The sequence below is a fragment of the Momordica charantia genome (genome assembly GCF_013281855.1).
Source record: "Momordica charantia cultivar OHB3-1 chromosome 6 unlocalized genomic scaffold, Mcharantia_2.0 BLBB01000006.1, whole genome shotgun sequence".
Classification (NCBI taxonomy): domain Eukaryota; kingdom Viridiplantae; phylum Streptophyta; class Magnoliopsida; order Cucurbitales; family Cucurbitaceae; genus Momordica; species Momordica charantia.
In genome coordinates, this window is record NW_028275164.1 from 26325266 (window position 1) to 26343879 (window position 18614).

The 18614-nt window shown below is 32.4% G+C and overlaps 1 protein-coding gene across 4 annotated transcripts; it reads right to left on the reverse strand.

Annotated features, from left to right (window-relative positions):
- Window positions 1-6001: 6001 nt before the first annotated feature.
- On the reverse strand, window positions 6002-13053 carry RCY1 (arginine-rich cyclin 1). Of its 4 annotated transcripts, none has more exons than XM_022290372.2 (9): window positions 12898-13053; window positions 11893-12049; window positions 11693-11774; window positions 11098-11238; window positions 10633-10802; window positions 7377-7650; window positions 6700-7114; window positions 6566-6604; window positions 6002-6394 (listed from the first exon to the last, which is right to left on the reverse strand). In XM_022290372.2, the coding sequence occupies exons 2-9, from the start codon at window positions 12042-12044 to the stop codon at window positions 6333-6335; spliced, it is 1335 nt and encodes a 444-aa protein (XP_022146064.1). In that variant the 5' UTR covers window positions 12045-12049; window positions 12898-13053; the 3' UTR covers window positions 6002-6332. The 4 variants fall into 4 exon arrangements, with proteins under 4 accessions (XP_022146064.1, XP_022146063.1, XP_087981806.1 ...); XM_022290371.2 differs by lacking the exon at window positions 12898-13053 and adding an exon at window positions 12396-12567; XM_088125680.1 differs by lacking the exon at window positions 12898-13053 and adding an exon at window positions 12396-12562 and having other exon boundaries at window positions 11893-11999.
- Between the last annotated feature and the right edge of the window lie 5561 nt (window positions 13054-18614).

An 18614-nucleotide genomic window follows, 5' to 3' on the forward strand; every position in this document is an offset into this window, starting at 1 on the left:
AATATAAGAGACCTAACAACGAAAGTTTATAATATAAGTTAACTACCCGTCCAATTCGATTTTGGTTGTCCGATCGAGTTCGACGCAGGCTGATCTATTCAGCTCGGCAAAATCCAGCATCAACACAATAAACCATTTCATTTGTTGAAAAAAATACATAAAGTATATAACTAACTTTATAACATATATTAAGATCAGGCATGAAAAGTGTCATCGTTCAAAATGAATGTTGTTTTACAAGTTGTTAATAAAGAATCTAGAAGGGATAAAAGAAGAAGAATAATAAAAAAATAAAAACTTTAGATACAATGTAACTAAAATGAAAACCTGATGAAGATTCCAATATTAGCGAAAAATAATAATAAAGATTTCCCTTTTTATATCTGTGTATCTATATAAAAATATAACCTCTCTCTTTAATTATATATATATAAAAAAACTTTTAATACATGATGCATTAATGAAATTAGGGCTACCCTTTTTTATAAGTTAGGTCCCCAAATTTGAAGACATAATATCATATTAATTGGTTGCTCTTGCCTCAAAAGAAAAAAAAAAATTGGTTGCTCTAAGATTTTTTTCTCTCTATTTACTGACTTTTTATCATGTGAACAGTGAACACTATAATATTTTTCTTTTAATATTGTGGATTATTTTCTTTTTGGAGGGTGTGGGAAAGTTAATTAGTTTTTTCTCACTTTTTCTCTATCACATTTTGATTTTTAGTATTTCATGTCTACAGAAAATCTTTTAGTAGTATCATAAAAAAGGAGTTCTTCGGAGCTATTTTATTATATTAATAATTCTTCCATTAACCAAAATTTCATTGTTACCTAAAAATTAATTATAAATCCTAATTAACAAAAGAAAAAAAATTACATGAAACCTATACTTGTTAGGTTCTTTTTCTACGTACCATATATACTTTAGGAACCCTTTTGACCCTCAAAAATGGAAACAATTAATTGAGAGTAAAATATAGAAGTAGATGTTAATATCCTATATGCAGCTACTCGTTTTATATGGTATGAGACTTGCACAATAATAGAGCTCATAATTTTTTTTTTATATATTTGTAAGCGTTCAAGTTAATTTACGCACAGTTCGACTAATTTTAATGGGCAACCGTCTAAGCCTACTATATTTAGGTTGTCAAAAGAACAAGATATTTATTAAAATATTTATTTAAGAAATTTAATAATGAGTTTTTACCTCTCTAGTTTTTCAAGGAAGAACAAATTAATTAATAATAATATTGTTTATTATCTTCCATGTTTTTAAAAGCTTCCTTAAGATTTAGTCAAATTTTGAAAATTTTAAATGATTTCATATAATATATTTATTTTTAAATTTTTGTTAAATATCAAGCGTTTTTTTTTCAAAAAAGAAAAAGCCTTCTAAATATTTTTAACATGTGACATATATATGAGCTAAACCACAATCCACATTAATTCAGTCTTTTCATCAATTACATGGTCCTCTTCCACTTGGACACATATGTCCAAACCTTAATTAGCTCGAACACCTGAAAGACGAGGAGGGATGGCCTCGAACATCATAGAGAGGGCTCAACTAATTAGTTCCAAACTTGGGAAGCAGGAAATCCACTGACATTCAGGAAAAGAACGACAGTCAAGAGATCTTTCAATTTTCTACCAGAAAAAAAATGCTCAACTTTTATAAAAGACGAAGTCTCACCTTTTCAAAGGTACGTGCAATTGATCTCTTGCATTTTAATTAAGCTCGGTTGGAAACCAATAGACTTATTACTAACTTAAACTTCTAAGTATACGTGGTCGAGCACCACACGTGCAAGTTTTTGTTTGCATGTACCAAATGAAGCACACATCATTAACGCCATGTAAGACAACAACTGACGTGTCACCCCATCCAAAAACACGTATCAACACATGCATAATTATTATATTTATTTTCGAAGTAAAGACAAATTCAAAATTTATTAAAATGTGAGAGATTGATATACAACTTTTTAAACTTTAAGAAACAAATTAAAAGTTGGGTAAATACTTTTTAGGTCAAAACTATATTTTTGCCTAAATTTTTTTGAACTTGTGACATGCAACTTACACCCACAAGCCACATGGTGCCCTTTCACAATTAATTAATATCTCTTACATATATTTTTTAAATCAAATTAATATCTCTTAGATGAAACTTAATGGACTTATATTAATTGACCAAACTCTAGTAGGACTTGGGGAGTTGGGGACTGCAAATTAAACCTTATAAATTCTCCACTAATTTCTACTAATATAGGTAATATGGACTTATGTTTTAAGTTAATATATATCTGAGCCAATATAGATTTGAAAGAGGTTGGTCTAAGGTTTTTGTTAAATATAATACATAAATTAGGTCATTTTAGTGAAGTTAATGTGGAGTTTAGGGCTAAGAATAAAACACTTATAAAGTATTAAATATCGGCATACAATAGAGTTTTTTAATTTAAATTATAGTTATAAAAATCACCTCAAAATCTAGAAATTAAAATATGATTGGAATCGTCAAAGTAAATATATAGCTCAACGATAATTGACGCATATCTCCAACCAGGGGTTGTAAGGTCAATCTCCACCCACGTATTAAAAAATATATATGATTCGAATCTTTTCAAATAATAATGATGAAAAAATAAATAAATAAAACTTCAACCAAATGTAAGAAAGAGAGAAGTGGCTGGTACAAAACAAGAAGCATACAGAATCTCTCTATATTTTCTCTCTGGGGTTGAAAAAATTAATAAATATCAACCATCATCAAATCTTGTAAGTGAGTAAAATATTTGTAATTCCAAATTTACTTTTAATTAATTTTAAAGTGATGAGAGAGAAGAATGGATTAGGAAATTAGAGTAAATTCACAATTAAATATGAGTGGAAATTAAAACCATAAAATATACCAATGGTGGTTCTCGAGGTGGAGAAATCCCATAAAAAAAAATTCTTCCAATTTTATAATTTAATTTTTTTAAGGAACCCCACTTTTTTTTGGGATAATTACATCGGAGTGATTAGAAAAACATAATGCTTATCAACTTTTTCTCTTTAACATATGATGATAATTCATCATGACCCATAACCGTTCTCTATGGAATGAGGATTCGAACTCTGAACCTTATGATTAGATACATATGTCTTAACATTCTGATGTGAGGTTGCTCTATTTGGCAACATGATTTGAGATTGAGAGAGGGTGAGGGGGAGAGAGAAAGTTAAAATTATTAACCAGCTACCAAATATATATTTACGGATTTTCTAAAGAGAAGTTGAAAGGGTTTATTTGTGAAAAAAATATAAGAAATATGGACAGTCACCAACATAAACTTGAAGAGTTTTGAGGAAGTTATATTAATGATTGATATTTTTAAAGAAATTTGAAAAAAATTGCAAAGAGAAAAAAAAAAAGATAAAAGTTAACCAATTTGAAATGATGTAAATTTTATGAGCTCCTCGATCATGGATTTTTAATTTTCCAGAGAATTATTAGTTTGTATCTTCAATATTATAAGGAAAATTTTATGGAAAGTATATTATTTTATATTTTAAATTTCATTTATAATTAAAAACTAAAATACTATACATATATTATATTTATATTAAAAATACGAGACGCTTCTAGAATTGGGAGTCTTAGGCGATTGCCTTACTCGCCTATAGCTTAAGTCGGCTCTGCCTCTCCTTAAACAAAGCATCCTCTTCGTATCAGTCTACCTAACTTAATAGAGCTATCCTTCGCATTCTATCAGTCTACCAAACATGATAGAGCTTGTTTTGCTCGCCACTCAGAGCACTTTTTGTCTGATTTGGAGATTCATCCACAATTTTCATACGATTACGAGGTTCACTAGTTTTTTGTTAGAATTCTAAGGATTTGATCGACACAGTTAGATTTAGACCATGACTCTAATACCACTTGTTAAGGACAACAGACCACCACGTATCTCTACAATTGTATGATATTGTCAACTTTGTGCATAATCTTTGTGGCTTTGTTTTTTGTTCCACCAAAAATATCTCATATACCAATGGAGATAATTGTTTCCCTACTATGGATCTTGCCTAACCAATGTAGAAAACTTTGTTTGCACTCTAACAATCATCTCCACAAACAAAATATCACTTGTATCTTACATCAAATAGTCATTCATCCATCCACTCCCAACAAGCAAGGAGAGCTTCCTCTTATATAGAGTTGCCAAACACATCCAAATATAGCACAACCACACATATCACACATTGAGGGAACCTGGTGTCAACTACAAAAAGAAACCTCTAATAAATCCGTTTTTGTTTGGTAACTGAGTTCATTCACACACAACTAGGTTTAAAATTTAGATCATGTTCTTATACCACTTGTTAAGGACAACGAGTCCTCCATACATTCCACAATGGCATGATATTGTTTACTTTAGGCATAAGTTCTCATGGTTTTGCTTTTGGTTTCACTCGTAAGATCTCATACCAATAGAAATATTATCTCTCACTTAAATACTCATAATCTTCCTCTTATCTAGTCAATGTGAGACTTAATTTAGTCACATTCCCAACATTTGTATGGTTCAAATACATGCATGCTCATGTCAACGCATTAATGCATATACTCGAAGTCATGTGATCATTAATTTGTTGGAAGAAAAAGTTGATATTCTAGAATAGCATAAGTTTTGGAAGTTAGAAAGATTAAAATACACCTTTTGAAAATTTAAAAATCAAAAGAAAATAATTCGAAAAGTCGAGAAATATATGAACATTATATTAATCATCATGAAGAGCATGCGAAAGGAGCAAAAAGAGTTCTACTTTTATCAATTCTCAAGAAAGAGGAGTGTGCATTACACACGACACCAATTTGTTGGATGCCATTAATATTACACATACAAAACTTTAAACAAATGTTCTCTCTCTTTTTTGTTTCTTTTTATTTTAATTTTTGCCCAATAACTGTGTAGGAAGATGCATGATTTGTAATTAAGAAAAGAAAAAGGAATAAATAAATAAAGTTCTACCAATTTTTTGCTATCTCTTTTTCTTTTGTTTTTTAATACTACAATTGGGTTCCAGTTCATATTATCATCTTTTTTATAGTTATTTGGTGAATCTGTATTAAATGTTGTCACTCATCGTCAAAACGAACAATAATTCATCGATAATTGACATATATCTAAAAGTTCGAGGTTCAATCTTCCATTTCCACATTTGTTGTACTTTAAAAAAATACTCACGGACTGAAGTTCAGCTATTTTTTATACTCTTTTTCTAATTCAAAACATTTCACTTTAATTCTAGATATTTAAAAGAAATAAAGTAGTTTAGTGAAAAGTTCCACTCTCCCTTAGATGAGTTGTGTTCTAGTGGCACAAATTTGAAAAAAATAATCTTTTTTTATTTTACAAGGTTCATGGTCTGTGCCCATGATCTTTTCCGTTTTAAACATATAATGCGACCACAGAAAAATTAAAAATTAAAAATTAAAATAAGTATTGAAAACTTAATTGATTGCATTTGGTTCTTTTTTTTCTCATTTTATTTTATTTTTCTTATTATCATTATTTTGGCAATAAAATAAATTTGATGTTATTTAGTCTATAAACCTTTTTTTTAGTACAACATGTTGGCGTGTAATAATTAATTAGCCCATATAATTTAAAGAATTAATGGTTAAGTCAATATATTTAAGTATGTCATGATTTTGTTTTCACAGTTTAACGGTAGTAACAATTTAGTCCACCTAATTTAAAATTTAAGAATTTATAACTTAAAGGTGAGTTTGTCAAACATTGTAGTTTAGAATTTTTTTTTTTCTAGAAATACTTTTGAATAAAAATTCTTTTTAGATTAAATTTTTTTAAAAAGAGTTTCTAATAAAGTATTGATCAATATGAACACAAGCACTGCCACAAAGAAGACCTATAATAACTTTGTAGAGATTTTATGGCATTTTGAGCAAAGTCATGACAACCCATGCTATGAAAGACCAACACTTACAAAAGTCATAAAAATGTTTTGATGTTTGAAGAATTGCTACACAAATTTTTATAGCTTTAAAAAACTGCTATTATAGATTATACAATAATTGTAATTGTAGCTATAATAAGTATTAATAACTTCATAAAAATGTTAACGTAAATTAACTTTTAATAACATGGGCTTCGGTGACCTTTTGTTAGTACAACAACATCCCCCATGAGTCGATGGAATTTGTAGCGGGCACGGGGCACAATATGTACATCAGTAGAAAGTATGCAAATCAATACCTAGCTCGTGATTCCAGTTTAAGTGTAGCGGGCACCGGGCTCACCTGATCCCGTTGTATCAATGATGCCTATGGCGATCTTTATCGCGTGAAGAATAAGACAAGCCATGGTAATCACGATCTGAAAAAAACAAAACAAAAACAAAAAGCGAAGAATTTCCATCACATAGTAAAGACCACAGAGACTCGAGAACCAAGTAAATTTTCATTAAACGTGAAAAGTAAGTAGACAAATAGAAGTAGGGGGAAGACCCTCTAACCAAATATCAGGGAAAAATAAATAAACCAGTACCTCGCGATGAGTGGTGTCTTGGTTTCTCCAAATGCCCTCCTGCAGTTATTATTGCAAATATTGTTATTCAATTTGAAGTCCATATATATTCTTTTGTCTCAAAGTGCATGAAACAATCATATTCAGAATCTAACCTGATTCCTTGCTTCTATCCTTCGATCGATGAGCTCGATCCTTGACTTTGTCTCTGTCTGCATCATCTCTCTCACGTTCTCTGTCAGAATCCCGGCCCCTATCCCGATCTCGGGACTTCGTTCTGTCTCTGTCCCTCTCTCTTTCCCTATCCCTGTCCCTCTCTCTGTCCTTGCTCCTTTCTCCACCAATATCAGCTCTTCGATCAGATTTTGATTTCGGCACGAGCTCCTCCCTGGCAGTGGCTTCTGAAGGAATGCTCTTGGATTCATCATCACTCTTCTTAGATTCCTTGAGTTTGTGTAGGGCTAACTTAACCAACTCATCTTTGGACCCACCTGATTCAGGATTGGTTCCTGGAGTGACTTTGACAGCAGAAACATCGTCGTTGGCTGCTGGGCTACTCTGTGGAACTTCCTGCGAAAGGGAAGATGAAGAATCAACTTATGCAACGGAGGTCTATACCAAAAACACCACACTGCACTCCAATTTTCCTCCTTGGCAATGGCAACAAACTTCCAAGTAAATGGAGTTTTTCTGCTCAAAACTGCAATATTTGCATTCATGCTCGATCAAGTGGTGCAACTGCCAAGTGGATTTTGAAGATTTGAATCTCAAAATCCTTTAACTAAACAAAAAGACAAAATCATAAAAAATAAGCAAAGCAAAATATGAAGACCTTGGAGACTGGAAGAGATTGTGAATCCCATGACTTGTTAGAAAATGTAAATGAGTCTCCATCCTTGCAGACTGGGATATATTGTGCCTTCGGAAGGGTATACAAGTGTGCTAGAACTCGACAGACTTCATCAATGCCCGACTTCTCTGCATCGAACACCTTCCACCAAGGTGGATTTTCAGGAAGGGGTACTTGAAATCTTCTAGCAGCAGCATATACTACCCCACATGCCACAACCTCGCTCTTGAATCGGACACACAAGGTTGTACGCAAACTACTCCATGTAAAAAAGAAAAATGAAATTAAACGCTCTAATATAACATGGGTTTTTTTTTCTTTGATGAGAGAGTATGAAGGAATTTGAACAGTGCACTCAACATTTTGTTACAGTTATATCCTGCTAATACAGTCAGGTAATGTGTGATACAAGAAGCATGAGGCCAAATAAAACTAAAATTAGAAGTCACACACATGGCTTTGCAGTTGGGATGAGAATTTTTTAGATTTTTTCCCAGGTAACTAAGAAGAAACTTAAGTTTCTTTCACACAAATGCAACAAAGTACATGTGACACTTCTAGGGAACCCCAAAGTTCGTTAACACAAATACATAAATATACGTGTTTCTTATTTAAAAAAAACAAATACAGGTATCATTCACACTAATACAGATGCAAGTATAAGTTTCATTTCCATCTCTTACCTATCCTAAAAGGTTCTTTCATTAGTCACCATACTCCAGCCGATTATCTAAAAAGCTAACATGGATATCCATCAACATCAATAGAGAGAGTAAATAAAGTTCAAAACTACAACAAAACAAAACAAAAAACTTCAAACAAGCACACACTCCCATAGCAATTAGCATGCATGGAATATTCACGAGAACTTACATAAGATGTAGTTTTTAGTTCAAAACTACAAGTTACAACAACAAAAGAAATTTGCACCCCTAAGGGAAATAATTACGTACCCATAACATGTATCAAATATCCATAATTATCGAGAGAGAAAGAGAGAGAACACTAACCTGCCCCCCCCCCCCCCCCCCCCCCCAAATGTCCTCTCAATGTATATTTCATCAAAAAATATCCTCTCAAAGTATTACAAATTCTCATAAAATAATACCAATTACTGGGGAAAAATTATCACACTACTTGAGAATAATAATAATTCAGCATGTACTAGCAATATTGAGATTGATTCGGTGATGCAATATAGAACTTCTGTTTCGAAGTATTAAAAGAACTTTAATCTTCTAAATGTTCACATTCGTGATATGTCCATGTATAATTACCACTAATCCCAGGACCTTTCAACTATTAGATTAGGTTGAGTTTAATTAATTACCATTAAAAAATAATTATTTAATTTATTCAACACCCCTGCTCATACATATACGAATATTAGTTGTACTATCGAGGCAAACATATAGACTATCATTATTCAAATTAGGGAGGAATAAATATGTAAGATTTAAAGTTAAGATCTTCTACTCCAATAGTATGCCAAATTACCACCAATCTGATAGGCCTCCAATCTGTTACACTTGTACTTGGCACAGAATTTGAAAGGTCGATTAAGGGTTGGGGGCAGGTAGCAATTGTACTTTGAAGATTTTATGGGTAGTTATAGATAATTAGAGCTAGGGGAGAGATGTACTATGTGTTGATCTTATGAGTAGTTAGTAAGTCGGTTATATGTGTATATTTGTATTTAGTAATTGAAAAGGAGAGAGAAGACAGTCTTTGTCTTGAATAGAACTAAATTGGAGAGCATCAGACTCTTCTCAAAGGTCTAAACTAGAGTGTAATTCTCCTTAATACTATCAACAAAAGGTAATTAGTCTGTAAATATGCTAACGGAATCCTACAAGCCTGTGTAGGATTCTTATTAGAGACCATGCACCCAAGGACCATGGTTGGTCATTAGAGACTTAAACGCAGTTAGGTTCTCAAGCAAAGAACTTGGTAGTAGACAATGAGATGGACTAGAAATTTGGGAAGAAATAAAATTTTTATATTTCTTCTATATTCTAAATCAAATACAATGTCTTCTTAGAAAAAAAACCACATACAAATAAGGAAAAAACAATACATAAATATTGACATAAATATGGACAACTATTTTTTTTTTTACAAGGGTGTCGGAGCTCTGCTCCCATATAACCAGGGTACCCACACCTGCCCCAAGGCTGGACCCAAGAGAAATCAAGGATTTTTGGTGCTAAGGTTCGAACTTGAGACCTCTAAGCCAGTATGACCAAGAAGCCGCAAGCCCTTACCAGCCCCGTGGGAGCTATTACATATGGACAACTAATATGTACAAAAAAAGATTAAAAGAAATCCAACGGCTGTATTGACATCTGTTTTAGCTCTCGAGGACCTTAAAGTCACTGACCAAAGTATGTACAAAAAAAGATTAAAAGAAATCCAACGGCTGTATTGACATCTGTTTTAGCTCTTGAGAACCTTAAAGTCACTGGCCACTTTGGTCGTGCAGCAACCAGTCTAAAAGATTCAAGGAGAACTGTAGGTAGGTTGGACAAGACCCTAAAAAGTTATGTATCATATGCAAATTAAATTAGGTAATACAATTTTTGAGGTACTTTTTTAACCTTCTAAAAACAAAAGTCCATTCTGAAGGTTAACCTTCTTAAAGATCTTTGACTTTCCATATTCATTCAAAGAGGTTATGATTAAGGATTGTAGTCCCTTTCTACAAGCAAGAAACATTGGGCACAAGAACAAGTTCAATGGTCCAAAGAAAAATCCCCCTTTCCACCATGACCAAACCCACGACCTCCTATTAACTTCAGCAAGGAAATTACGTTTTAATTCACCTAATGACTGCCTCCCAATATAACGTATATATGTACAGATACAATACACACACAAACATATACATGCACAGTAGATAAGGCAGTCATTAAGATACAATCCACATTACCAATCAATCTCGTTTAATAGAATTCATTGTGTTAACTGTAACTCAAAAGCAATTTATAAGATTTATTTTGTATTTTCTTACTTAAGCTCTTTGAATCTATACAAGATATAAGTTTGCAAGAGAATTTCTTTTGATAAGCAACCGAACTTTTCATTATGACAAATGAAAATAGAAGCATATGAAGGGCATACAAAAACAAAAGCCAAAAAGGAGGAGCCCTATCTAAAGAAAGGGCTTCCAATCCAAAAGAGTAGAACCAAGCTGTGCAAGAGAATTTCAATATGGCAATAAAACTTTTGATTGTTATACCTATCATTGGCTAGATTCCAAGCTTCTTGCCTCAGTTCTGGAGGTGTTCCAAGGGTCGCAAGGTAGTTCGATATGAACTTATGCGGATGTTCAACATGACAAATGAAGCCCATCTCTTTCAATATGTGCCTCTCTGTTCTGCTCAACTCCATCTTTAAGTCAGCATATTTCTAAGTCAATACAACAAAATTATTAAAATTTGATGTAAACTGTAAAGATTAAAATTTAAATTTAAAAAAAAAATAGGAGATCAATTAAGTGAAAAATGTAAAAGAATAATGAAACAACTATAACATCGCCAAGACACAAACAAAAAGAATATATATGAATATATTAGCAAAGCTAGATTGCACAATATTTTATATAACAAAAGAATAACGATTTCCAACCATGCGTTTAAGAATGAGGAAAGCATGGATCTTAAGATTGAAAATGAAACCTAAAGTTAAAACTTCAAATTCAAACCTTAAGAGTATGGTCCAAGAACTCTATGGGTAAGTTCTCTCTTCGACATTCCATTCTATGGAACACAATGATTACTTGTCTGGCTTTCCTCGGGCTTTCCTCCAACTTTGATGCAAGCCACACACAACTAGCAGCAACTTTCTGCAGGAGATTGTCATAAACCAGCAAAGCATCACATCAGAAAAATTAAAGAAAATATTTTTTTTTTTAATAACTAGGAGTTGGAGCTTTGATCCCCTATACCCATGGACGCTCGCGCTAAAAAAAGGAATTTTAAAAAGAAAAGGAATCAAAATGTAAATCCTTGACGTTTTTAGAGCTTATACAACTATCAGACTTAATTAAGCAATGATTATGTCTACTAAAATGTTGAAGATCACACAAAAGCATAAAAATAAGAATTTTTTTAGATAATGAAGGAATGGAAGGTTTAGAGGGGCGAGAGAGGTCTTAGCAAAAAAAAGTTTCTAGTAGGCTAGAATAGACAAAATGGAGCAATACAAATAACTGTAGTTAGACCAATCCAAGTAGGATTTAGTTATTATTTACCTTCCATTCAATTACAGAAAAAAATAATATTTGCAACGACAGTAACCTTGACATTGAAGCGGGCAAATGATTTCTTGCAATAGAAACGGTGGAAGAGAACTTGTCCAGTAGCCATGACAGCTTGAGGCCTGAAAGAAGCAATTTACGAAAAAAAAATGTAAAACTACACCTGTAGTATATACACACACACTCTTGCTCCCATATCATAAATAAAAACCATGGCATAGAGTTAAAGCAAGAAAATACAATTTAAGCAATATGCCAGCCTCCTGGATAAGATCGCAACCATAGATTCTAAGAGTGGTTTCAGTGGCTTCGTCAATCCCGTCCTTCCTCGAAGGTGAGTTCGTCAACTGCTCATCAGTGAGATAAAAGGTGTCAATAGCCGTGTAAATCATCGGACCTGTGAAAGAAAAAAAGAACCAACTTCACCTCTCAAATTGAAATCACCAGGTACAATTGAAGAGACCAGCTTTCTAGTTTTGGTAATTAAAACAATCACACCAAGTCCTCCAGAAAACGTCTCGAAAGCGATAAACAGCATTCAAAAAAAATTACAGAACAACCAAGTGCTAAACTCCAGAAAGGTGCTTATATTTGGATCGACCCAGTTCCAAATTTCAGATATAACAACGGTAGGAAGGTCCATAATCGAGAGTTAACCACTAGGAACATTGCTCAGAGACTGTGAAGAGATTGAACATAAACAGAAACTGAAATTAAGAACAAGGAAATAAACAACATAATACCGAAAGGGGGCGAGAAACCCGGAGGTTTTGGTGCTATGGAGAGAGCAGTAGAGAGAATGATGATGCGAGAAAACTGCAGAGATCTCACAGTCACCTGAGGGCTTGTCGAGATAGAGAGAGAGACAGACAGAACCGATGGGTTCGGTCGATTTTCGGTTTGGGCTTATTGGGTCTTTCGTTAGAGGACAGGATTTATCGGGCCACGATCCTGTAAGCCGCGATGGTGAAGGAGGGAAGTGTGAACCAAAGAACAGCGGATCTTGGTGGGCGGGGCGCTAAATAAAATGGAAGAAGCACATTTTTTCAGGAAACCCATAAAGAAATGAAAGGTATAAATGAGTGAACTAAACAAAAATGGGCAGTGATGCCAATTCGTTGAGCTTGAATGTCAAACTGGAAAAAGAAACTGGACCAAGAAAATTTATGCAAAAAGCAAATTTACAACTATCATCTTTATATATATGAGATGGGGAAATCGAACTTCAAGGCGGCGGAATCGAACCTGGAGTGCGGCGGCGACGGCGGCGGGAGCAGTCCGGCGGCGTCTGAGGAATCGAAAGGGAAGCAGAATCGAGTCGTGATTGCGTGAATCTGAGAGAAAATGGCGAGCGAGAGCGACTGAGAAATCGAGCGGGAGAGGGAAGCGGAGATTAGGGTTTTTCAAAATTATATTTGTTATTGGGTTGGTTCGGTCCGAGATTTTGAGTTTTTTATATAAACCGAGCCAATCGAAAACTTTTTTATCTTTTTGAAACTTGAAAGTAACCAAAATAAATGTTTGAGATTTTCCTCTATCTAAATCGAACCAAACTCGTGGATTTAGATTGGTTCGCATTTGGATTTTCGGTTCATCGGTTTTTTTAATGACTCCTATCGATTATGAATCATGGTTGCAATAAGATAAAGAGGGAATTACTTTGGGATCCTTTCCAAAAAGAAAATAATTACTTTGGGATAGAAAATAGTGTGTATATATATATACTATTTTTTATCTGCCGAGGATCGCATTAGGAAGTTGATATGTTTTATCCAGTAAATTTGAATGCAATTCGATTGGTTGGTATAATAAAATAAGAATAAGAATATAGGTTGAACGATCAAACTTCAATCAAGCGGTTGCCTTTTAACTCGTCTTAGCCTTTCTGTACATTGCAGAATTGGCCCTAAAAGATGTAGAAAAATGAAATGGAGAATCAATTTTTGTATATTTACTTTGAAACTATTACAGTCCATATATAACCAAAAAAAAAATACAACAAGATCCTATTTTACCGCCTAAAAATATGCCAATTAATTATAAATAGAATATTTACACAATCTGTAAATATTTGACCAGAGATTTTTCTCGTTAGAATGCTCACGCCAACACTCTCCTCAAATTGTGAACATATATCAGTCATGTCTACCTTGTTAGGTGAGCTTCGAAAATCTTGTTTAGATACTTTGTTAGAATATCTGCTAGATCAACAGAGCGAAGACTAATTGAATCTTTGTCGAGATGATATTTGATAAAGTGTCAATCAACTCCAACATGTTTGGTTCTATCATGTTAAACCATATTATTTGCAATTGCTATGGATGCTTTGTATCACATAACAACATCATAGATTTTGACAGACAATCTCAAGATCGTGTAAAATACGTTTTATCCATGGCAAAACTCATATACCTTGAGCCATTCCACGAAATCCTGTCTCTACACTTGATTTTACTACCACATTTTATTTCTTGCTTCGCTGTATAACCAAGTTACTTCCAACCAATATAAAATACATTGATGTAGACTTTCGATCAGTTTGACTTCTAGCTCAATCCGCATATGTATGCCCTTGATTTCCATATCTCAATTTTTTGCAAAAAATAATCATTTTCCCGGAGAAGACTTCAGGTATCGCAAGTTCTCATAAATAGCTTCATATGATCTTCACTTGGTGCAAGCATAAATTGACTAACAATATTCACCACATGTGCAATGTCAGGACGCGTATGTTAGTCTCCCAACTAATCTTTGATACATCTCCTTATTGGTTGGGGTTTGATCATGTTGAATGACTAACTTGTGATTCATTTCAATGGAAGTTTCAACAGGCTTAGAGTCAAGCATGTCAGTTTCTACTAGTAAATCCAACACATATTTTTATTGGCAAAGAGAGATTTTGCTACTTAATCTTGTAACTTCAATGCCTAAGAAATATTTTTAAGTACCGAAGATCTTTTAAGTCCAAATTCAACTTTAAGTCTTTCTTGGAGGGCAGCTATCTCGTTTAAGTTATTTCTTGTAACAATCATGTCGTCAACATACACAATAAGAGCAATCATCCTTTTAAAACTTTGCTTGATGAAGAGAGTATATGATCGGCATCACTTTGTTTATATCCAATCTTCTTCATGAAAGTAAAGAGCCTCCCAAACCACGCTAGAGGGAATTTCTTTAATCTGTATAAAGTCATTCTCAACTTGCATGTTTTACCATCACAGTTTATGCCCAAGGGAGGATCCATGTATACTTCTTCATCCAAAGTTCCATTGAGAAATGAAATTTTAATATTGAACTGGCCTAGTGGCCAATCTTGTTTTGTTGCTATGAAAATAAGTACACGTATGGTATTTATTTTTGCTACAAGAGCAAATGTATCCCCATAATCAATTTCGTACTTCTCTGTATACCTTTTAGCAACAAGTCTTACCTTGTAGCGATATATGATCCCATCAAGATTAAATTTGACGGTAAAAAACCACTTGCATCCAACTGTTTTCTTCCATCCGGGTAGTAATACAAGTTCTCATGTATGATTTTTCTGCAAGGTTTCATTTCATCATTGATAGCTTTCTTCCATTTTGAATCCATCGGTGCTTCTTGCTCATTACTTGGAATACATGTTGGAATTAATTTAATAATTAATTCATATGTGGGTAACAAATTAAAGTGCAATTATATTTTGGCTATTTAATGGGCATACAAGTGATCTTAATGATGGGTCCATGACTTCCTATTTAGTGGTGTGGCTTGCTGAGTAGAAACCAACTCATTAATCCTAGGGGATTATGGAAAACCCTAGGATTAACCTATATAAATATATGGTTATGGTCCCCAATACACTATGCTTCTTGAGCCTCCTGTGCCCCATCAAACAGAGAGTATTGCCCATATTTGGTCTGGGTTGCATAGTTGAGGAAGACCACAAATCACAACTTCTTGCAGATCATGGTCAATCTATTTAATGGTTTCAGGTAGTTATAACCATTTTATAGATTTTGGTTTTCTTCCATGCTTAGATCCTTGATCTTGATTGTTCTGGAATTTTATGGCTTTTATTTTAGATAATCATGGGTTTATTTAATTTTTCCAACAATACATACAAGGGATAATTGCTTTACAACAACTACATCAGATTTTGACAAACGATGAGAAGATGTATAATTATTAATGAGGTATTTAGTTTTGGCTTTAAGATCATGATCATATTGAATTTTTTAAATCCATATATTTATCATAATCAAATATCTTGGTTCCATTTTATAGGAGTTGATCACTCATGTATTACATGAGGTGAAGTCAAACGATGTTACCTGATCAGAAGACACCTTCAAAATTTCTATGGTTGTTGATGTGCCTTGGGAAATTGTACTATCTTGATTTTCACGAGTGCTCTCAACACTTTTATGATTTTCATGAGTGTCATCAACATTCACAGATCATATATTAATATTTGAGAATTGAACATCTGGTTGCATATCAATTTGTGTTTGCTTCATGAGAAACTCATGAGTGTTGTCTCCACTTAAATTAAGTGTTCTCCCCTAAAGAAAGCACTCAACCGTCGATTTAGGATGACTTTTGAAGAAAAAAATTATTTTTAAATATATATTTTTTTATAATTACTTCTGACTAATTTAGACTATGTCTAATATATATTTCTAAGTGATTTTTAGATATGTTTTTTTTGAAAAGTATAAGTAAAAGGCATTTATAAAAATCATATTTATTTTAAAATATTTTTTTGAATAAATACTTCAGATGGATTATTAAGAAAAAAAAAACTTTAAAGTTATTGGCTGAAGATTAGGGGATAACAAAAAAAATATATTTTGTGACAAGTATAAACACTTTTTGAATGCGGTACAACCAAACAAATTTGTCATTAATAGCATTTTTTAAAAATTGTAACTAAATATATAATAAAAAAAAAGATTAAAAATATTTAACAATAAAAGTACTTAATTAAAATTTGTGCCAAACTCACCTAAGAATGGCCTTCAAAACTCCAAGCCGAGAGTGTCAATACATTACACTTAAAATCATGAAGTTAGTCCAAGAGGTCATTATGATATTATATATTTGGAATTAAATAATAATTCTAAAGATCTATTCGCCAGTTATACTAAGGAAAGAATTTGATGGTTTTTCTTTTTTTTTTTCTTTTTGAATTTGCCACGTGGAGGTCAGAATTTGAAACTCCAATATTTTTATCCATAATTTATATATATTTATTAGTTGATCATGGATCTTTATTGGATGGAAATCTCAGATTTTTATGAGATGGTCATCCAAATGTCCGTGTTTGTTTGATAGGAATGTTGGATTCTCGGACATTCTTAGATGCCTTAGCATCCCAGGATGCCTATACGGGAGACATCTTAGCAATTTTAGATGTTGTCCTCTAACATGGATTTTTAAGATTCCCGTATTGAGTGCATATTCTTTTGACAATTTTGTCCCTCATCGTTTTTATTCTATAATATTTTTTCATCAATAATATTTATTTCTCATTTATTTTATCTTATTTTAAAAATAAATGTATGCACTAATTAATTGATAAACATCTAAATATAATTTTATTTATATGTTACATTTCGATATAAAATAAACATTAGTTAATGGTATAATATCTTAATTTGTTTTTAATTCAAATCTAGGTGCAATCTTTCGTTTATTTTACTCTTCCAATAGTCACCAAACATAAACTAAAATTGACATAAAAATATAATATTAAATTAATAAAAGTACAATTTTTATATGACTTCAAATAATATTAAATTTAACATATAAATTATATGATGACCAATAAGGGCATTTTTGGAACATTACATAAATTTAAAATATTCCCACGAATAAATCCTGCAAAACAAACATGGTTATCAAAATATTCCCAGATATCTCAAATGTGGTTATTTGAAATTCGAGACGTCTAAAATTTCGGACATATAAGATTCCAGACATCTGAAGAGTTCGTTTAATTAGAGAGTTTAAAAAGGTGAAAATGGACTTTGACATATTAAACTCATGTTAGAAAAAGAGTTTTTCCGGACATTAACACTATAAGTAGGAGGGTTTCGAAATGATCTCCCTCTCATCTTGATTTGTCTCTGCCATTTGTTTTTTCTTGGTCCGTGCATTTCTTCTTCCTTCCTTTTTTTTCCTATTTGATTTTTATTTGGTACTTTGTTATTATTTTTTTCTCATTTTGTTATTTGTTCTTTTAATTTTGATTATTATCAAAACCTCACATTTCTTTCTTACCCATAGAGATCAAGATTGAACAACCAATTAACTTTACCCCAGAACTGAAAATTTGAAGAACTACGACCACTTTTCTTTAAAATAATAATAATAATAACAAATTATTTAGAATTATTTTTAAATAATTTAACTTAAAAATAAATTCACTACCAATTATTTACTTAAAATTATCTAATGTAAATTAATTGTTGAAATCTGGTTTTTATTAATTTTAATACAAATCTAACACCATCCCCTCAACGACACATTAATCATTTAGTTAAGACACCCGTCTCCAAAAAAAAATCATGAGTTCCAATACCACCACATAATTATCTTTGGTTTTTAAGCATTTATTCTCAACCATCTTAATCTCATACTACTTTTTGAAACTTCCAACCAAACGACCTCTAAGGGTTTTGAAACGAAGGAAAATTAAGTTCTTAACATGTCTTTACCTGAAGGAACTTATCAACTTTTCATTACTTTTCTTTAAAAGCATATCTTTTAGCATTGAGAAATTTAAGTTACTAATCCCTCAAACCTCAAACGTAGCATTCGAACCAATGAACTTGAAAAGAGGTTACTCATGCTTTGACTAGCTAAGTTATGCTCAAGTTCAGCTAACGAGCGATTGTTGTTACCAAGTTCTTTCCGAAGACGAGTAGAAAAGTAGAGAAAAAGTAAATAACAAACAAGTAAAATGTCAAAAGAAGAGC